This window comes from Pyrgilauda ruficollis, unplaced genomic scaffold, assembly GCF_017590135.1.
Source record: "Pyrgilauda ruficollis isolate IOZ18807 unplaced genomic scaffold, ASM1759013v1 scaffold3, whole genome shotgun sequence".
NCBI classification, from domain to species: domain Eukaryota; kingdom Metazoa; phylum Chordata; class Aves; order Passeriformes; family Passeridae; genus Pyrgilauda; species Pyrgilauda ruficollis.
Window position 1 is genome coordinate 26,332,523 of NW_024524377.1, and position 22,169 is coordinate 26,354,691.

At 39.5% G+C, this 22,169-nt stretch overlaps 1 protein-coding gene across 3 annotated transcripts in view; it reads left to right on the top strand.

The window, feature by feature from the left end:
* Nucleotides 1-22,169, top strand: part of HECW2 (HECT, C2 and WW domain containing E3 ubiquitin protein ligase 2) — a 100,202-nt gene that overhangs the window by 37,869 nt on the left and 40,164 nt on the right. For all 3 annotated transcript variants that reach the window (XM_041472883.1, XM_041472885.1, XM_041472884.1), the window contains 10 exons: nucleotides 797-891; nucleotides 4,798-4,873; nucleotides 6,675-6,844; nucleotides 9,314-9,456; nucleotides 12,240-12,340; nucleotides 12,983-14,326; nucleotides 15,590-15,685; nucleotides 18,069-18,219; nucleotides 18,585-18,688; nucleotides 21,765-21,889. In XM_041472883.1, the coding sequence (XP_041328817.1) occupies nucleotides 797-891; nucleotides 4,798-4,873; nucleotides 6,675-6,844; nucleotides 9,314-9,456; nucleotides 12,240-12,340; nucleotides 12,983-14,326; nucleotides 15,590-15,685; nucleotides 18,069-18,219; nucleotides 18,585-18,688; nucleotides 21,765-21,889 (2,405 nt within the window). The remainder of the gene's footprint in view (nucleotides 1-796; nucleotides 892-4,797; nucleotides 4,874-6,674; nucleotides 6,845-9,313; nucleotides 9,457-12,239; nucleotides 12,341-12,982; nucleotides 14,327-15,589; nucleotides 15,686-18,068; nucleotides 18,220-18,584; nucleotides 18,689-21,764; nucleotides 21,890-22,169) is intronic.

Below are 22,169 nucleotides of genomic sequence, written 5' to 3' on the forward strand. Positions count from 1 at the left end.
AACAGGCTTGCAGAGTGCGTTTCTGAGTAGGGGTAAGTGGGTACCTCAAACCTCAAGCAATCAGGCCATATACGTCTCAAAATCTTATACCAAACTCTGGGGTTTTGTACTTCAGGACTACTGACATATTGTTAAACCAAGCAGAGGAATTGAACTGCCAAGACTTTTATACACGTCCTCTGTCTGGACTGGCTGCTGTAATTGCCTGCCTTTGGCCATTGCTGTCTGCCTGTGGCCATCTCTGTACCCAGAGGTAAAACCCTCACCAGCCTTACACAGAAGAGTTATCCCAATGGAGAAGGAAAACAGACATTGTTCCAGATAGGGAAAATCCCACAGGATCAAGGGCAGCCATAATTATAGCTGTTCTGCTTGGTTGGAAGAATGCAGAGGAGCTACAGGGGAGGTCAGGCTTCAGTTAAACATAATACTCTTTTGTTTGCAACAAATGCAGTTTAGCAAACAAAACTTTAATCAGTGGGACCAGAAACGTGGTTCAACATTTACCTTTCCTGTGTTCTGATATATAAAGTGATTCCAGCTTCCTTCAGATATGTGTCACGTTCTTCCAAAGTCCCACAAAATACAAGTTGCAGAATCGGGTAAGTTATAATTTTTGTCTCTTAAGTAATAGAATGACCCAACACACAACAAGGATATAACCAACAGTTCTATTTTTAATGTCCTGTTAGAGTGTTTCTGAAGATAGGTCACTGAATGCTGGACCCTTTTGCTGTGTCTCCTTTGCCTAGGGTCAGCCATGAAGTGTTTAATGTGGTTTTTGTTTTCTTTTCAGCTGAAATAAAGATCTGTTTTAAATACTACCATGGTGTTAGTGGAGCCCTCAGAGCTACTACTCCATGTATCACTGTGAAAAACCCTGCTGTGATGGTGAGTTTAGCCTATTTGTTCATTATATTTGTAGATGATTTACTGATAGGTTTTATAAAATGATAGTACTAATGACAGTATTAACTGTCAGACCAACCTATCAATGTCTCCTGTTTTTACTATTGACAACAATTATTTAAAAAAATGTGCTGCCTTACAAAACTATAAAAACTGGAAAGTGATTTTCATGGTTTTGAATTGCTCATAATAAAATAACAGTAAAAAGTCACTGAGCTTAACTGGAATCTTTTATGCTATGAATTTGACTTTGCTTGCATTCAGTTTTTTGCTACTTACAGTTTTCTGTAATTTAACACCGTAATAGAAATTTTTCTCACTGATTATATAACCGAAACCATGTCCAGAGTCTCTGTTTCTTCCGACGTCTTAAATATTTCCTAATATTCAGTATGAAACTGTTGCAGAGATAGCAATTTTTAGTATGAATTAAACTGGACAAAACTCTGCTTTTGCAAAAATTACTGAATTCTTTGAGTGTTCATGTACCATTGAAATTTAGTAATTCTCTGATTATCAAGAAGTATTGTCTTACTGCATTTGTGTTATGAGACTTGTTTAAGTTTTAGAGGAGTTTTTGTAGTTGTTTACGTAGCAGTGTTAAGCAGCGGCAGAAAAGGCTTCCAAACTCGTACCATGGTGCTTTTGCTGCAAGTAATTTATCTAACAGTTTAATTCTTCAACTAAGCTTCAGCAAGTTTCACAGTGCATTTGATTTGTTGATGTTAGCTGCCAGATATTTAAGATCACAGCAGTCAGGGTGGTGTCCTGACAACTGCAGTGTTGAGGATGCAGTAAAGCAGAAATTACTCAGACTGCATAGCATTTATTCTGATCTTGTGCTTTTTCAATGTTGTGCATTATATACAAGTGCATGCTATGGTTATCTGATACTAAATGTGCTATACTAGACTTTGTACCTCAATATACCAAATATGTGGGGATTTTCTCTTAGAATTACAAACCTAGGTGGTAGCATAATTTAATTTTCAGATCTTTGTCAGATCTCAATATGAGTAACAGTTTCACAGATGCATACAGACTCGATACTTTACAGGAGAAAATGTGTCATAGTTAATGAGTCTGCCAGCTACTGTCTTTAGTCAATTTATAAACTAAAGACAGGTAGTCTGATTTTTTTCCTCTGAGCAAGAGGAAAAAGTGAATCTCAAAATAACCATTATAAAATAAAATAACCCTTATATAGGCTGCATGCTGCACTATATCATTACTGAGAAGCAGAGTGATTAGACCACTTGAACTTTCTTGACCTTATTATCTTATCCACCAGTAGTTTTGAGATTAATTGAACAAAAGGACAGCTGAACTTCTGTCATCTAACTGTGCATTTAATGACTTGGAAGCTACCTGGAGAGCTGTCTTTGAGAGTCACAGTAATTCTTGAAGGCTTATACCAGCTTTTGCTGTATTTAAATTTCTTTGTTTTGAAAGGTAATGCAGGGTCCTGGGTATTGTACAGAATTCACACACCTGCTAGAAGGGGTAATTTTATATAATCATTTTTGTTTGTGTGAACAGTGCAGACTTCCAGAAGTAGTGAGCTGTTAGTTTTCTTGATGAGAATATTGTATGACAGTTCAGGTAATACTTCCTAAAAATGTCATACTGGGTTAGTTATGTGTAAGTAAACCTATTGTTAAACATTAAAACTTCACTGCATTTCCATGGTTTTGGTGTTGAGCTTAAGCACTGTGCAGCAGAGATCCCTGGGTTCTCTTGGTACTGGTTCTTATTTTCTTAGAGAAATGCTGTTTGAGGAAGTTGTAAGAGAGTAATGGTGTGCTCACTTCCCTTTTTTTATGGTGCAATAAATTCCTTGCTTACTGGATTTTCTCATACTGGTGGTGTATCACACCAGCTATTTCAGTCCATCATATTTTTGGATAAGCAGCTAACATTCTATTGTGTTACTTTGGCTCAGGGGAAATGGAAGGCCTGATGGAGCATTCAGAAACACTGTGATTACACTAGATGACATGGCCTTTGTGCTGCAAAGCTCTGTGTGTGTGCTGGGATGAAATTTTCACTTGGGGCAGAAGAATTGAAACTGCTGTTTAGATCATAATGGAACAGGAAGAGGTTGTATAGAAAAGTCATGGAAGTGCTAGGGAACACTGTCACCATTCATGTTATTATAGCTGAATTGTCGGCAAATTCTATTTTCTATAATGTGAAGTTAGCAATAAAAATTCTATTATTCAAATGGAGTCTGACTTGTAGCAGAGAAATAGGTATAGAATGGGAAAGGCCTTTTTGTTGATGAGTAAAATTTTTAACATGGAAAACAGTGTATGCTGAAATGAGCCCAAAGGAGGAAACTGGAACACACAGCATTCCTGTGGCATTGCCTGGACAGCATTAGTATCACAGTGGGATGCACCCCTCACTGCTTCCATGGTATCTGTCTGTAGACAAGGGGACACTGATCCAGCTGGAATTAACCCATTGCTTTTGATGCCTTCATAGTTTTGCTACCACCTGTCACTACTTACGCATCCGTAAGTAAAATCACTGGCATAATAATGTCATGCTGGGTGGAAAAGGGACAGTTCTGAGCTCTCTGGCGAGACTTGTCTTGCCCTGAGGGGTGGGAAGTGCCCATGAAGCCAACAGTGAGGGAAGGGAATGGACTGGCTGGCGAGTGGCAGTGCTTGCTGGCATGGTGTGTCCCCTCATGAGACCGCTGAGGCCCACAGGGATGTCAGGCCCCAACATCATGGCTGTTTCTTCATCACTCTGTCTGGAGAAATCCACACGTTTGCTAATTCCAGTGAAATTCCAATGTGCTTGCTGATCATCGTGGGAAGTATTTGAAATGATATTATTAAGTAGCTTAAAGCAGTATAAAAAGGAATGACTACATGTTTGATGAATGCAAAGCAGCTTCCCTGTGGCTACTGCAGCTCCCGAGTCATTTATCCATCTGGTGACTTCAAACCACTGCTCAGGGCTGCCTCACATTCTTCATCTACACTCACGGGTGTTGTGCCCATTTTTATTCAGCTGATTTGCATCTTTCAATAGATCAGACCCTGTTCTATCACTGGTATTAATCCTCAGCTCCGTGTTTGGCTCAAACTTTTTCTGTGTCACCTTTCCTGGCTGGGAGTGAGGGCAGTGCCTGCCCAGGGAACCATTTGTCTTCAAAGATCTCTCCATTGATGTCTCTGTGATAGATTATTCGGCTGGATGCACATCTCCTCTGTCTTGAAAGACAAATCCTTCTGCTAGTTGAAAGACAGACATTAATACATGAGAAACTTTTATTCTGAAATAGTGCTTTACCTAATGAGGGATTTCAGTAGAAACCAAACCTCAAAAATCTGTAAAGCATAAGCTTTTAGACCACATTTATATTTAGATGTGTGATGCGCTTTTCTGTTTAAAAGGAGCTTTTGTTAATAGAGCTGAAAGCTTTTTTAGTCTCTCTTTGATCTCTTTGCTTTTTTTTTTGTTGCACACTAAATTATCTATTTGGGGAAAGTGACAAAAGTTACATATGCTCTCACTGGACAGCTCAGTGCTTTGATGCATATTACAAATCCACACTGTTGTTTGTTACTTTACAGAAGGGAAAGCTGTAAAAGATACAGGTTTTCTCTGATTATTATTGTCTGCATGTGTGTTAGCCTATACATGTTCTGTTTGGAAGATTTGGGATACTGGTATATTAGCACTCTGTGACATAAATAATAGATATTTTGCTGTAAACTAATGCTGTGGCTGAGGCTGTCTGTGGTAACAAGGCAGTATTTGGTCAGATCCTTCCCTAGCATAGTACCTTAAAATTGTGTTATCATCCTCAGGCATGTACAAAGCAGATGAAAACTTCTGTGGTGTATTTCTTTTTTTTTTTCTCCTCTTTAGATGGGAGTAGAAGGCACGGATGAAGGTGCTTCTGGAGCTCAGCACTCCAGGAAGTTGGTCAGCTTTACCCTATCAGGTAAAAACCAATACTTCTCTGTGTTGTACAGATTATTGTTTAAAAAAAGAGTAAGTTTCTGTTTCTAAACAACATCAAAGATGGAATACTTTTCTTCATTAGCCTCTGTAGGAGCACACTCTAGTGGCTTGAAAGATGTCATTTTTTTAGAACTTCTGTTTGTTGAAATCCATCCAGAATCATGGGTCTCCAGGAGTGAAAGAAATGGATTGGATATATCCCACCATGAAAAATTTAGGGAAATTTCCAGTTTGCACAAGGGACGGTTCCTCTCAGACTGAAGAGTGGAAATCATAACTTCTAACTAAAATGCAGTCTGGCTCCATCACTGTGAAAAAAGCAATAGCTGAATGGTGGTTTAGAAAGGGAAAAAATTTTCACTTGTAACAGAGCTAAGCTGTCACTACAGTGAAATAGCTGTAGGGGTGCAGTCTACCAGCTTCCCTTGTTTTGATTAGCACTTTATTCCAGGGAAATCTTGTGTGAGACAGAAGCATATTCAGCTTGAGCAAAGGCAGATGAAATTCGCTTCTGCATCTTGAAGAGCTGACAATAAAACGTGCAGAGATTGTAGAGGTAGAGCAGAAAAAATCCACTGCTTTTTGAAGTGACCTTTCAGCATTTACCTGAGATAGAGCTGATAGGTTGTACAGACTCACAGAGTGGACTGTACAAGTAATTGCTTTGTGAATTCTGGAAAGCCTGTTTTGTTTAATAGACAGTTGTGATTCTGCCTGAGGAGTCCCATGAAATAATTTTGAAAGGTGTGTTGACTGATAGGCTTGTGACACATGTCCTGTAATGTTTTTGGGTTCTTCATTTACACATGACTATTTCATTGTGTTTCTGCTGTGTGGCTTAATTCTGAATACTGGGTAGGATTCTTTTTTTTTTTACCGAATCCACAGGCATGGCATTTAATTTTAGAGCAGCGAATGAATTCTGCTGCATGTCTAAATTGTATGTGCCTGTTGCATTGCTGCATGCAGCATACTGGTGTACTTAATGGAAAAAGACAAGTCTTGTGCTTCAGCAAACCTACAGAGAAACAGAGAAATATTTTACAGTTAAGTTTAAAATCTAATATTATATTAAAAAGCACCTCTTTATTTTTCTTGTTGCTGAAGATTGCACTCTCATTGAAGTCCTTAGTCATGACAATGTGCTCCTGAGGAAATTATTATTTATTGTTGTGAGTTGTGAGGGCGGCAGTACTGAGGTTTCCCTAGGAAGAAAGAAGCCTTTTCAGAAAAGTTGGCCTCCCTTTATGTGAGGTGGATTATCTGCTCTGTTGCGAGAAAATTGCATAATATTCCAGAGCAGACTTGGTAAGTTACATTTCTCAAAGACTCAACTTTTGGAAAGTGTCTTTTCACTGCATTACCTCCCATATAGTTTTTTATCTCTTCTCCTCACCCTGAAACAAAACAAGTACTGTGTGATTCATTTTGAGCTGGTTCTGTTGGGGTTTCCTTTTTTCTTTGAGTGGAAATACCTTAGATACCTTTCTGAGAAAAGTATTTGTAGGTGAGCTACAAGTTTATGTTTTTGTTTTACAAATAAGTGGAGGCTCAAATGTAAATGAGGATGTTGATACCTTTCTTCCTTATATTCTTTTGGGAAAACACTTGATTTCCTGCTGTACACTGGATCAAGTTAATGTGTGAGTACTTTTAAGTTGCTTTATTTAGTAATCTATGGTGAATTGATTTCCTGGGTAATATTTTAGGAATACACTACTTTGTGAACTAGCTTTAATTTACTCAGTTCCTTTTTCCTTCCTTCTTGTTTTGCTTTATAGATATTAGAGCAGCTGGACTTAAAAAAGGCATGTTCTTCAACCCTGATCCTTATCTAAAGATGTCCATTCAGCCAGGCAAGAAAAGTACATTTCCTACGTTTGCTCACCATGGCCAGGAAAGAAGGTCGACTATCATCAGTAACACAACTAATCCTGTTTGGCACAGAGAGGTAATGTATCCCTTTTGGGAGCTGTCTGCCAGGCTTGCATTTTCTCCTCATGCATTAGGCCTTAATCTCTGAAAGCCGTGAGCTTATTTTGTTGCTAGTTATTTCAAGTGACACAGAAATTTTAGTAATTTTAGGAACCCTGTTGGTGGATATAAACAGTTATCGTCTGCATATTAAAGCTGGGTATTTAAGTGCTGGCAGTTCATTCCCTTCTCTGCTAAAAAAAAAGCTGAACTCACTTAGCCACCCTGTAGATTTCTTAAAACTGCAAAAATAAATTAATTAAAATTGGATTATATGTTATGAGAAGACTCTTTAAGAGAAGTTAAACTACATGAACATTTATGCTCAGTGATTGCAACAACTGTTCATTTGGAAATGGTGTTTTTGTGCTGTGTAGCAGGTGACAAATTTCCAGTTTTATCTGGCTAAGGGGATTCTCTTTGATGTAGCCCCTGCAAGCTACACCTTGCAGGAAGGAAAACCCAGGAAGGTGTCAGAGCAGCACTCAGCAAGGGGGGTGAACAGGAGTCTAGCAGAAGCCAGTTTGCCAAACGTGTTTGTATTGGTTAAACTGTGCGCATCCCATCGAAGGAAATCAGTCCCACAACTGTCAGTGAATGCAGGAGAGCCAAGTCTGTGCTTTTGAAGATAAATGTTTATGTGGCAAAGTGAAACTGATGACACACATTCATAGGCCTTTCAGAACTGGCAAGCCTGTACTGTGGTGAATGTTAATGTATTCTTTGGGAAGATGAAAATTGAGTAGGCTTTGGGAAATGTTTCCACAAATCATAAAGCAAACAAGCAGTAAAGCAGAACTGAGCAGGGCCAGCATTAGCACTGCCCTGGGGTGCTTGGTTGTGGGAAAGACTGTAGATGTGAATAGTCCTAAAATCTTTTAAAAAAACAAAGTTCGCATCTCTACACTGACTCTTCAGCTTTCAGTCTGTCTGTCCATCTATCCAGAAGCTAGAAAGAAAATTTACTCTTTTTATTCTCCCCTTTTTTGTCCTCCTCCAGTTCTCCTTGGCTTTGAAGCTTATTAGAAAAGAGATAATGTTCACTGGTGCACACATTGTATTAGCTTGCTTTAGCTGCTGGATCTTCCCTTTAGCAATGCTCTGACAACAGCAGTTATGATCCCATTACGTATTCTGTCCTAGTGGTGCAGGATTGATCCTGTTTTACACCTAATACTTTCTGCAAAGTAATTTGCAATATTATAGCAAACTGAGTGTGACACATTTTTAAGTTCTGTTTATCAGAGGAACCCAGTTGTGACAGTTACTCAGCATGAGGAAGGTATTTTATTCCTGACCCAGTTTAATTGGTTTTTTTTGCAGAGTTTATCTGATGCCTACAGCTGAAGTGAAGAACTGTTTCTCCTATTGTTCATTGTTCAATATATCTTTGGCTACCTAACCAATACATGTGTATTAGGCATTGTGCACAGGTGGTTTGCTCAGAGGTCATAAAGGTGGCAGATAGTAAAAGAATAAACAGATGACCTTGTTTTTTCTGAGTAGGTTATGCCATACTTTGCTCACTTATTTGGAATGTTGTAAAATCTAGATGACAAATACAAATTTTGGGTTCTTAAACTTGTTTTCCTAAGGGAATTTATCATCACACTATATGTATATGTGTGTGTCTGCCAACGTGCTTGCTTAACATTTGCTCTGTACCACTTTTGAATCTTTTAGCCATCTTTGGGCAGACTTGACAGAGAACTACAGGTCTAAGAGATGAAGTACTCACAAAATGCATGAAAATGAAAGCTGAAAAGAGTAACTGTGTTAATGTTCCCATGTAGGGAAAGGTGGAAAAATTATTTTACCAGACATTAAGAAATCTTCTGTAAAGTAGCACCATATTGTTTAAAGACCCCAAGTGCTGGAAAAGGTTCTCTTGGAGTTTGCTGGGAAGATTTGTCAATGTTGGGGCAAGACTCCTTCTCTAGTAGTGCTGCTCCTGAATGTACTGTATACACATTGCCCTTTTGACTTCCTGTCAGGCATACAAAACATGAATGCCAGGCATGGTTTTGGAGGAAAATTCTTCTGAGCACAGCCTGGAGTGAGACACTTACTTCCTTCCTCCTGCATGGACCTGACAGGGTACAGCCAGGATTTCTTCTCTTTTTGCTTTCCCCTATGCAAATAGAAGCAAGCAGTAGGATACATGGCGTTCTACTTTCTGACATAGACACTGAAAGTGCCTTTATTCAGTGGAGTTTCTTACTGAGCAATTCTTTTCAAGGAACTGTGAAAGGGAATGGGGAAGAGTAAAAAGCTAGTTACATATGCAACAATTCTTTAATAAATGATGTTGACATTATTTTGCCTTGTGGAAACTGCTGTCATCAGTCATTACTTTTGAAGTTCACTGCACATTAATAGTAATTAAGTACATTCTTTCTGAATAAAGGTGTATTGATATGGTGTCAAATATGTTCTTTCCTTCCAGAAATATTCTTTTGTTGCACTTCTAACAGATGTCCTGGAAATTGAGGTTAAAGACAAATTTGCCAAGAGTCGTCCGATCATCAAGCGCTTCCTTGGGAAGTTAACCATACCCGTTCAGAGACTTTTGGAGAGACATGCAATTGGGTAAATGAATACATTCTTAATGCTAACTTGTGTTCAGCAGGAGGACTCAGCCTCTAGGATACTGAGAGCAAAGAGCAGCCTTTCTGGCTTTCTGGTAGAGACCAGCAAATTTTTACTGCATCTGTACTAAGAAATACATTGTAATTTTAATAGCTTTATGGAGTGACTGGAAAATGGCAATGTTTCTAGCCCTGTCCTGAATATATGTACCCATGTTTGTGTTGATGTGTGTCTTTTTCTTTCAGCCTGATTTCTTTACATAAAAAATGCTATTCCCAAGAAACGTTACCCTCTGGCTAGCTAGTAAAGAAACAAGGCATTTTCATAGTGTTACGTGGTTGTGTGCAAATTATTTAGAACAAGCAGGTATAATTGACTGACTTCTTGTATAGCTGCAGTCTTTTTAATTGTCAGTTCCCTAATCAGACATGTAATATACCCTCAGTGAATTGGCCAGAACTGCAAGGCTGTGACTCCTTATTTTTCAGAGTGCTTCTAGTACTACACAATTAAAATTGCCTGTTGTTATGAGTAGCTCAGTGATGGGACTCAAAATTCACCTGTTGTGCATGCCATTTTTAAAGGCCCTGCCTCAAAGTTTGATAAGTTAGTGTCTTCATTGACTTTAAAAAGCCACAGGATTAGGCCCATGAGGAATCATGGTGAAATTAAATGCATATTTTCTGCTTTAAAGCTTAAGGGCATGGCAGTGTCATCACAGTTATACAAACTGGCCTCCTTTTCCACAGATACTCCCCTGAAAGTAACAAGTTGCATAGGGGGAGAAAATCAAATTCAATTTGAAAACAGTTTTCAGCTTTACGTTTTCAAAGTGTTGTCTACACTGCTAAGTAAAGGAAGAATAAAATTGTAAGAGTAGCTTAAGATTTTGATAATACCTTCTGACACAGAATTTATTAAAAACATATTTTTAAAAAGCCTGTCCATTTGTTTTGTAGTGGTATCCAAGAACAGTACAGGTATATACACAATACAACTTTTCTAAGAAGTGCCTCACATTGAGCTTCAACATACTGTTTGGTTGAACAAGCAGCTTTTTCTAATAAATTTGCACACTCCTGTACATTCAAAAATAACACCATGATCCAGGCTGGTTTTAAAACCTAGTGCAGGGTGTGTATTTCCTTGCTAAACAGCAAAATGTTTTTCTGCTCTGGGATTCCTAGTGCTGTGATTTGTGGAAATCACCAGTTTGCTGTGTTCATCAGTTCTCACCTCTGTTTTTTCAAACCATTAATCTGGAAGACATTGCTCTTTTCTCTGAATTTCAGTTATGTATATTTGATATATCAAATATTTTTAGGAAAGGAGAGGCAGTATAAGAAATATGTATTAAGAATATGGGTATTTGGTTGGTTTACTGTACCTTTGTTAGAACTGACATTAAATCTTTTGCCTCTTCTTCCGTAGTATACCTGGCCGTTTTTGTGTAAAGACAGACAGTATTTCACCAAAGATTTTGCAAAGTAAACTAGTGTTTAATGTAGATGTGAAGTAGAAATGTACTAAATACACAATTATAACTGCTAATGCTCTTGAATTTTTTTTTGTCAAGCAAGTATAACACCATCATTTTGGTGATGTCAAGGATGATTCTTAAGGAATTAAAAGATGAAATCCAGAGCCAGCCACTTTTAGATAAATTCTACTCCAGTTTTAGCTGTAGTCAGAGCTCACAAGTTTGTGTAACGAAACGACCAGTGGCTTTTAATTTTCTGGAAAACAGGATAAATGAGCATGAGAATCATCTAGAACTGATTCAGCTGAATATAGAGAAGACATTATTCATGACATGGCTTCCTCTATTCTTGAATGGCTTGGAGTAATATAAAACTTATGTAAAAACTGGAAACCTCAGATGTCTAATGGATGACTTGCACTTGGAGTACAGAGTGAGGAATCTGTGACAGGTCCTGGAGAAGCTGCTGCAGAGATCTGGTATCCTGTGGACTGTAGAGCAGCTTGGAGAAGGGAGGCTGCTTGTCCACTGAGGGCTTTTTTTTCCCCCTAAAAGTTTATGCAAACTGTTGCAGCTTATTTCAGTAATAGCTGCATTTGTTTTATTTTACGGTAGGAGTGCTCCCAAGTAAAGGAGAGGTGTTATACCAGTATCAAGTTCTTTATATAAATAACAATAATTTCCTGTGGAGGTCTTTAGGAGCTCCCTCTTCTTCTTGCAGCTGTCCCAGCTGTGCTGGGGGGATCTGGGGCTGTGATTTCAGGCTTTACCTTAATAAAAATGTACAGCCTGGGATCTGATCCGAAGTCTCAAGCTGATACAAGTGTCTAATCTAGTCTGAGCCCCACTGAATTCTGTAACTCTTAAGAATGTATTTAAAGATTAATTCAAGCATTAATTTTCTACTATGCAGAAGTGCTTCGCTGAATGTGAAAAATGTTTTACTATGTTTTGCACATAGTAAAAACCACAAGGGGGCAGAAGGGTTTTGTTAATTATAAAACACTGTGTTGGGGATAGGAGGAGGTTAGGAGAGAGGGATCTTTGTAGTTTGATTTCTTTAGAACTTACATGTAGGGTTGTATAGGAATTGGTGGGGCACAATCTGTATTTGGAATTGATCAAACATAGTTTTTTAGGCTGCTTTATCTGTTACCAAAAGGTATTTTATACCATTGTTGGTGTTTGTGCTTTTCCATGCAAGCCGGAGTATGTGGCCGATTTTAAGACCATAATAGGAATTAAATACTGAAAACATGAAGCCAGCAAAAATTTTAAAAATCCCATATTTTTGATTTTGCAGAGACCAGGTTCTCAGCTATAATCTTGGCAGAAGGCTCCCAGCTGATCATGTTAGTGGGTATCTCCAATTCAAAGTGGAAATCACATCTTCTGTTCATGAAGGTGAGAATTTGTCAATTATTTGGATCTCCAGATAGTTGTATGGAGAGAGTTTCTTTGTATTTCCATGTCTAGGCTTTCCTGTTGTTGAGGACATAATATACTTTCTCATTCGTATATAGTTCCCCTACTACAGGTTTTTTCTATTAGGATTCAAAATTTAGATATGGCAGGTGCTGTCTTGGAGATGGCAGTTCCAGAACCACCAACACTTAGCATATTGTTTTTGATTTTCTTGGATAGATTCTAAATGAATCTGCTTATGATTCTCATGCTATGCTTGGCAATGCTCTGTTTTTTGCAAGCAAAATGGTAATAATTTAAAGTCATACTGCACACCTCTTAATTTTTCTATATCCTACAAAACAGTATATAGACATACAGAGACAGTTCTGTAACTGCTGTCCAACACTGTAGATGCCTCTGTTACTTTGATTGAAGTTTCTTCCCTTAGTTATACAGAGACAGTTCTGTAACTGCTGTTCCAACACTGTAGATGCCTCTGTTACTTTGATTGAAGTTTCTTCCCTTAGTTTTCTGATTGAAGCAAGCGTCTTCAAGAATGTGTATTTTTATATAATTTGAGTAGAATGAACTATGTGTTCTTGCTGCTCTGTGTTTCACCTTCAGTCTTTCTGTCTGCAGATGCTTCACCAGAAACAGTTGGGACTTTGCTAGGAACCAACTCTGTAAATGGAGACTTGGGGAGCCCCTCTGATGATGAGGACATGCCAGCAGGACATCACGATACATCCACTGTGTGTTCCAATGGCCCAGTCTTTGAGGAGTCTTCTGGAGACACAATCCTGAGACATTCTTTAAGGACTAGTAGGACTCTGGAGACAGACCAGGATGAGCTGACCTCTGGTGGTTCAAGATCATCCCCTCCCAGAGGTCGCCAGGACTCACTAAATGACTATCTCGATGCAATAGAACACAATAACCATCCCAGGCCAGGGACATCTGCCTGTGGTGACCGTCCACGAGGAGCCTCCCCAAAACTGAGGAGTAGCTTCCCTACTGACACAAGACTTAATGCTATGCTTCACATTGACTCGGATGAAGAGGAGCACGAGCTGCATCAAGACCTTGGTTTTCCATCTTCTTTGGAAGATGATGGTGGTTTAGTAATGCTAAATGGTGCTACCAGAAACGTTGAAAGAAATGAAGTAAGTTCCTCATCAGATCAGGTAATGCCGGGTCCTGCCGAGAATGAAAGGGTTTCGGCCTCTGATGCTCCTTTGCCATCAGCTGATGACCAGCAAGATTCTCCCCCAGAGCTTCCACCTGCAGAGGAAGGAGGCGAAAGCCTGCAGGGCTCTCAGGCTGAAGGCACAGCAGAGCAGGCTGGCAGCGAGTCCTCTGCCCCTCCGGAGGCAGAGCAGCCTCCCGGCAGTGCAGACTCGGGAGCTGCTGAAGCTGCAGGTGGGAGCAGAAGGGGCGTCAGCGAAACGGAGTCCACTGACCAAGGCTCGGAGCCTTCCCAGCTGTCGTCAGAGACGGAGCAGAGCGACCCGGCTCGCACCGAGAGCGTCAGCGAGGCCAGCACCCGGCCCGAGGGCGAGAGCGACGCCGAGGGGGCCGACAGCTCCTGCAACGAGAGCGCGACGGTGCGGCGCTCCTCCGTGGAGATGCGCTGCTCCTCCTGTGAGAGCGCCAGGTTTCCCGAGACTCCAGCCTTCTCTCCCCAGGAGGAGGAGGAGGAGGAGGGAGCCTGTGCCGCCGAGGCAGCTGCGGCGGAGCCGGGTGCCGGGGCGCAGGAGCCTGCGAGCGCCGCTGGTTCCCTGCCGGCGGTGCAGTTACCTCGGGAGGAGGCGCAGGAGGCTGAGGCGGGGGAACTGCAAGACCAAGAGGAAGCAGAAGAAATCTGGCAAAGAAGAAGAAGCCTGCAGGCAGCAGCTGCCCAGAGCCAGTCTCAGGATGAAGAAACTGAGGGAGCGCAGGCAGCTTGTGAGGGTGCCACAGCGCAGCTTGAAGGAGCTACTGGAGGTAACACCTGCGGGAGGCACTTTCTGGAGTGACCTTTCTGCACCTGAAAACAAAGATCGTTGATTTCTCAATTTCGTTGTCTTTCAGGATTTTTTGTTGTTGCTTTGAATTTATTTCTTTCTTCAAGAGACTCTTGCGTTTTTTTGGTTTAATGAAAAATCCAAACCTGAAATATCCAAAATGTGTTTACTTTAAAATTGCATGTATTTTAGTTCTTGAGGGAGTAGTGAGGAGGATGAAGAGAAGGAAAGAATTCCACAGTATTACCCTATTCACTAATGAAAATGGTAATGAAGGACAAAACTCCCCAAAAGTATGAAATGCAAAATAGAATTTCTATTGTGCTCTTTTCTTTTAGATGTTTTATATTAGCATTAAAACACAAGGGTAATAAAAAGAAAGGGGAAAGGAAAAATAACCATATTTTGTCAACTTCAGGCTCTTTATTTTCCTTTTCCCAATTCGTTCTCTGTACAGATGGATCCTAGCACACTGCAGCCTTGGCAAGAGAGAAATGTGGCACCTAAGTTAACATTGTAAAACGCTTATTGATTTTTAAATTATTTTAACAGTTGAGAATTTTCTGTCTCGCTAAAATCACTGAAAGTAGAAATGTGTCCCTAATGAATTGTTTCCAAGCAACTTTAATAATGGAATCTGTTCAGTTTTTTCAGGGCCTGAAGTGTATCCAGTCAACTGGGTTTCCAAATGCATCTTTTTCATAACATACCAAGAGCTATATATAAGCAGTAATTTCCTTCATAAACAGGTTGTTGACTGGAAATAATAATTTTGGTGTTTATTTCAAATACTGTCAATGTTTTACAGCATTTTCTAGACATTTGGGATGCTCTTTGTTAGGTGTCAGGTTGCATCATGCTTTGCAGATCAGTTTGGCCGCAGCAAGGAGGGACAATGGACAGTTCCACTTCCCACTCTTAAGGTTTCTGAGTCCAGGTGGAGCTTTGTCCTGGGATATGGCTCAGGCACAGGTTGTTTCCATGCCCTGACTTTGGCTGCTCACAGAGGGATGCAGCACATCCCAGAGGTGGTGTTTCCAGGACCAGGACATCCAGAGGATCACTTGCCTAGAACTGTCAGCATAACTTATTTTGACCCCAAGAAAAGATGACTGTTAGATATATCCTGAAATATCATAGTCCTGCAGAAGCTTTAACACAGCTTGCTCAGTTTAGAGGCAACTCTAGGGCTTCCCCACACTGACTGAAAAAAGAAATATGTGTGTGTGTGTTTTGATTCCAGGTTCTCCTGCTAATGGCCATCAGCCCTTGAGGTCCCTGCCTTCGGTGCGTCAGGACGTTAGCCGGTACCAGAGAGTGGACGAGGCCCTGCCACCAAGTGAGCTTCTCCATACTTTAACTGGGGAATAAGCTGCCTGTGGCTCTTCACTGAGAGTTCATTACATTTCCTTTTTTGGATGGTAGAACTGAGAATGAGCAGCTGAGAAGTTGGAAGTGAGGAGTGATGATGGTTGGGTCCGGTGTGTTGCTGTGATAGTTACACCTGGTGCACACAGACTTGCTGAGTGTCACTCATGCAGAGACAGTGCTGCCTTTCCTGTGTGCAGTGCACAGGGGCAGGGAGATGAGGTGATGGTGCTTGTGAGGCACTGTGAGCTGTCAAGCACTCTGAAATCTCTGAATGCTGCTTGTGTGGTAATGATTTACAAAGGAATATACATCTTCCATATCTGCAGATTAACTTACAGGTGTCTGTGCTTTCCTTGCATTTTTCAAGGCAGAGTGAAGATTTTATATTAAAATAAACCTGGACATTAAGCAAGTTAGATGAGCCTTAATGAACAAATGAATTGTAATTTCTCTAATGCATATGAAAAAAAATTGCTCTCAATTACTGAATTCATTAATGTGCTTAAACTTTGAGAAGTGAAAATCTATTCTATGTTAGGTATTCAAAGAAAAGACCCCCCTCCCCCCAAAGAAAAGCTACACAACTCATAAAACATTGCTTTAAAACAAATATGCAAAAAAAAAAAGTAAATTCAGACCCACTGAAGTCTGTGGCAAAGCTCTGTTACTTTAAAGGAGTCAGGAATTAAGATATTTACTGTAAAATGAACAGATCCCTATTTCCCAGTACGGTATGGGACTTTGCTCTGTAACTGGAGCAAGTAACTGGAAGGAGCCTGATAGCAGAACATGGATGGAACTGGGTGTGCAAGGCCAGGATGATGATATGGTTGTGCTCCCTTGCTGGTTATGTTATAATCAGATTAATCCTGTGTGCAGATCTTCGAGTTAACTGCCGCCCTATTATACCAGTTCTGCATTTTACCAAACTGTGTCTGGGAGACAAATATTTAGGAAATGCACAGAGATAGCTGGTCCAGTTCTGTGGTTTCAGAAGAAAACTATACAATAACTACTTGGAAAAACTGGTGAAATATTAGTGGAAAAAGCTTTGGCTGTGTAGTATTTTAACATTTCTGCCATTTGCTGTGTTTCTGCATAGTCATGCATGTCATGATGCATGTACACATCACCCCTTTACAGTCATAGCCCAATACAATATCTGTGTAAATAAATAATTTGCTAATATAAAGTCTACTAATCATTGCCTAGATTCAGTTTTTTTAGTTCAAACCTCTGCTTGCAGATATGTGAGATTTAATATTTTAATACTGAAAAATTAGAGAAAATATTAAGAATATGATTTTGAGCTGTAAATTGTAGTTTCTTTTTAATTTGGATTATATTCAATTTGTTGTTTCACCAAAATTTCAAAGTAAGGAAGAAAAATCTGTGTATTTCTTTCAGTCTTGTGTTAGTTCAAGTTAAAGAACAAGAGAAAGAATTTAAACATTTATCTTTTATTTCTGCCTATTATGTGCAACAATTATGTTGTTGTGCTCCAGTTCCTACATTCCTTGGAAAAAAATTAATAGAGCTTGACCATGAAACCTTGATGAATGACAGTTTTGCAATAGCTTCAACGAGCTATTTATAACACATTTGACTAAGTGATTTGATGGAATATAGCCTTATATAGGAACACAGCAGAAGACAGCCTTGTCAACCACAATACTGATGCACATGCTTTACTTTGGAAGCCATTGCTCAAGTGTTTAAAATTAAATGCAGGATAAAATTTTAAATGTATTTAAAATTAAATGCAGGATAAAATGTTTTTTTCTCTGCAAGAGCATGTCACAGAAATGGTGACTGTCAGAAGTGGGCATAAAGATGACAAGAAAAATCCCAATTTATTATACAGTGATTTGGGGCTTGACAATTAAGCAGGATAATGAATTCACAAATGTGAACTGTTTGAAGGATTTTTGGGTTTTTTTTGTTGTTTGGGTTTTTTTTCCCAATGAACAGTTCTGTTCTTCCTGGAATACTTGTTTACAAACTCTGGTTTAAAAACTTGAGGGTTTTTATTTTGTCATCAGATACTACTTTCACTTAGACTTGCAATATAGACAGTCTCATCTAGACACCTGCTGATCTCTCAAAGACTGTTTTTCAACTGATGTGCTAAATGGTTTGCATGTTTTCTGTAGTTGCAGGTGTCTAAGAATCAGGCATGTCTGTTTCTGTATAGATGTATATTTTTTTATATACACAGGTATATGTCTATGTTGTAGTAGCAATTATTATTATAGAGACGATAGATGGGTTTATAAAAGTGACAGAGCTCAAACAAATCAATGAATAAGCCCCAAGCCCTCCATAGCTGACAGGATTTTATTGCTCCTTAGACTGGGAGGCTCGAATTGACAGCCACGGACGCATTTTTTACGTGGACCACGTGAACAGGACAACAACATGGCAGCGACCCACAGCTCCCCCAGCCCCACAGATTCTGCAGAGGTCCAACTCCATACAGCAGATGGAGCAGCTGAACCGCCGGTAAGAGTCACCCTTGGTGCTTGTGAGCTGTGTGTGCTTGCATTGACCATTGCAAGACTGTGCGTGGAGACAAGGCCACGGCTGCTCCCACTGCTGGCCTTAGGTGGTTATTTTTGTGTGGCTGTTGCTTTTAGTTTGCATTTGAGTTTCCAGGACTTTTGTGTTCCACCTGTGATCTTAAGCTATGTGACCAAAAATAATACATCTGATGATGGTTGTCAGAAATTCAAAAGGCTATTAATGCAGAAATCAGAGGTCAATATATATTAACCTATATGGCAGAAAATATGGGCAGGCTACCTTGGAGCCAGAATTGGGTCATTGTTACCATATACTATATGTAAAGTCCAGTTTTCCAATCCTAGGTACCAGAGCATCCGAAGAACAATGACAAATGACAGGCCTGAAGAGCACACAAATGCCGTGGATGGAGCTGCAGAGGAAGCTGAATTTCACCATTCTAATTCAGGTTAAAAAAAATTAATTTTTTACCCCTTCTCCAAGGAAGGGAGCACTTATCTCGTAGATGATTTAGTGAGAGTACATAAGGCAAACCCTAACTTCTTCCTCTGAAGATCTGTGTGAAAATTAAGCCATTTGTTTTCAATGCTGTCTAGTTTTGAAGGTTATGACTCAGCCTGCTCAATATTCTGAAGAGAAGATGGTGAAATTCAGAGCACTTTTCTGTCAGTACCAGACTGGTTTAGAGAGCAGGAGACTTGCAGTGAAAAAAATATAAAATTGCATGGTCTGGCTTACAAATATTTTGACTCTGCTAATGAAGTTTGAAATAGTAGAATGTAGAACTAGAACAGGCTTCAGGCAGTCATTTGACTACATCTCTAGATAGATTGGATGAGCTGTTCCTAGGCCATGCTTGCCAAATGCTGTCTCATGAGTTCTTATATTCTCCGCTTGAGGGACATTCTTTAACTTTTTTAGACAGTCTTCTCATTATTCTTCTTATAATATACCCTTAAATCCATTGCTTCCTAGTCTTTCCTCGTGACTTCTGGGTTTAGGTCTCAAATTAGTTTTTTGGCCTACTCAGGATTGTCTGGAGTTGGTCTTCAGCTTTTAAGAAAAATTTCAGAAAATCAAATAAAGCTATGACTCTGCTGTACTGAAGAGGTTGTGGAAGTGTCTTACATAAAACACTCCTTGTACGTTACTGCAGAAGGTTTTGTTTTGTTTGTTTTGGTTTGGTGTTTGTTTGTTTGTTTGTTTTCTTTTCAATAGTTTGACACTAACCAGTGTCCTTGATCTGCTAAAATCAAGTCCTGATCCTTGTGTGCAGAACCTTGGCACTTTCATCTGGTCTTTGTGAGTTGATTATCCTTACCTGCACACAGATCTTTATGCTTTTCTGATGTGCCCCTGTGGTTTTGAATCTTGTCCATTCTGCTGTCCAAGTACTGCAGAATCTCCTAATTGGTGCAAGTTTTGTCTTCCCTATCCAGTCATTAGTAGAAATAATGAGTAGGACCAGAGCCAGAGAGATCTTAGTAAAACATCTTAGTGTACTCTTACAGCATTATCCCATTCCTTCTGAGAACTCCTTCAGACCTCTGAAAGAGCCACCAATGTCTCAGCGATTACTCCACCTTATTTCCTAACTGTTGGAGTGCATGTCACCTGACCTAAAGGCTTTGAAAACCTTTCATTTGCACCATGATCTTTAACCTGCTCTCTCTCACCTCTGTTTTTTCATTCTTCTGATAGTCTGTCCAGTGTTAACCTTCGGAACGAATAAAGGAAGAGAGACCTTTTGTTTAGGGTTCTGAACATCATTACTTTTTTCTTTTCACTAAACAGTTCCCTCCTTGGTCATCTTCCTACTAAAAATTTACTAACACGTTTATAAAGTTTTTTATCCATCCAGTTCCTTGCACAGCTGTGTGGTGTCGTGTGCTTTGGCTTTGTCTCTGGATGCTCTTGATGTACTCTTTTAAAAGTCTCTCCTAAATTAAACTGATGTGCAAGCAGTGTCACCCTTTTTTGAGTTTCAAGTCATTGTAGAATTTGAGATTTACCCAAGTGTTCCCTTTTATTACTTGTAGTCTTCACTTCTGTTGTAGCTGTTTCCTTTTCTACCTTTGTGCATGTGCAGCCAGATGGTTTGTGCTGTACACAAGTCAGTGTTAAGCAAATTCAGCTGAATAAACTTCTCATAAACCAAACTCATAAGCCTCAAATTGCAATAAAAACCCACCTGGTGACCCATTCTGGTTTCCAGATTGCCCAGGCTGTGACAGAGGACTTAGCTGCTACGTGTCACAGCATCTTCCAGAGAGTGAGAGCTGCCTGGTGTACACCCAAGTTTTGTACTAGTACAGAGTTCACATAAAACTTCAGTGAGTGTCTGCAAGACACTCCCAGCCCAAGTATTCAGGCACAGCTTCAGGAGCCTTTGTGCCACTCTGCCCTGTTCATTATGTGTTCTGTGTGGGACAGCTTGAGGTCTATTGTTTAAGTAGTGTTTGTAAAAGTCCTCTTGTTTATTTATTTTACCAGTTTCCCTAACACTTCCTAGTTTCCTCTAATGTGTTTTATTTTCTCCATTCCCTTTACTTTGAATTTTACCTTTGTTATTTGCCTCTTCTTTTGTTATACCTTCTTACTTTTCTCTCAGTTTAGAGTCTCATTTACTACCTTTCTCCTTGCTCTGCTTGTGTGTTATGATCTTTTATATCTGTGATAGCTGTGGTCTACATGATAAATATTCATTTGATGGAGAAGTGTGCACATACTGCAACATGTAAAAAAGAAGGAAAATGAAATATACATGGCAGCACACATTTTAGTGTAGCATCACTGAAGACCAAATCTGAACTTGCAGTTTTTCATTTACATTAAAAATACGCTTCCAAGTGTCCTCAAAGAGAATTGGGGGCAACAGTGTTCACATTGTAGCAAACACCACTCAATATTTTTCACTTCCTTCCTGGTACTGAAGAAAACTCAGGGCGCTTCTGTAGTTGCTAGGAGAAGACACAAATGTTTATTGGAAGTTGAAACTTGAAAGGTACTTCCTTAGCAACCTACTTCTTACTTACATAAGCTGCTTCAATACTGTATCAAGACTGGGGCTGTGGTAATGGCAGATTTATTGTTTGTTTTTTAAGAAGGAATGAAGTATTTATAAGTGTACCATGACTTTTATATCCATTAGTTAGCATTTAAAAAATTACTTACCTGCATACAGCTACAGTATAGCAGTGCAGACGTGCCCAGGAGACTTTATTGCATCTTATATAGAAGGACAAACTTGGTAACCCAAATAATGGAACGTGATTTTTTTTTTTAATGGTTGTTTGCTGAAAGCCACAGGTAAATGTTACGAAACTAAGATTGTAATATTTTCAGAAACTTCAGTGTTATGTTAGAAGAAATTTGGGTACACTTATGTGGACAATCCTCAGTAAATCTGCAATAGTTGTCTACTTAATGCTTTCCTTGCTTGTGTGATTCACATCAATATAGTTTTTTGCAGGGATGCTTTGGTAATAACTGCTGGAAGTCTTTGACATTTACTTTGCTCTTAGATTTTCGAAGAGAGAATGTGCTCCCTCACTCTACCTCCAGATCCAGACTTACTTTATTGCTCCAGTCTCCCCCTGTGAAATTCCTTATCAGCCCAGAGTTCTTTACAGTGCTGCATTCTAACCCTGTGAGTATGGTGGCTACAGCTCAAAGGCTTTCATAAATACATGCTTATAAATGCAGTTGTTTTGTGTACAAAAACACTGCTCAGTGTTTGATGATAAGATATTGGTAGTACATAGGGAGGCTAGATTCACTCATCATTATCCACAGAAATTATTGGGCTATCAGGGCCATCACAGCTCTGCATGATAGCAATTTTTATTTTCCACTCGATTCTTCATCTTTCTTATGATGCAAAATTATTTGTTTATGGAAGCAATAGCTTTCTTACTGTGCTTTGCACA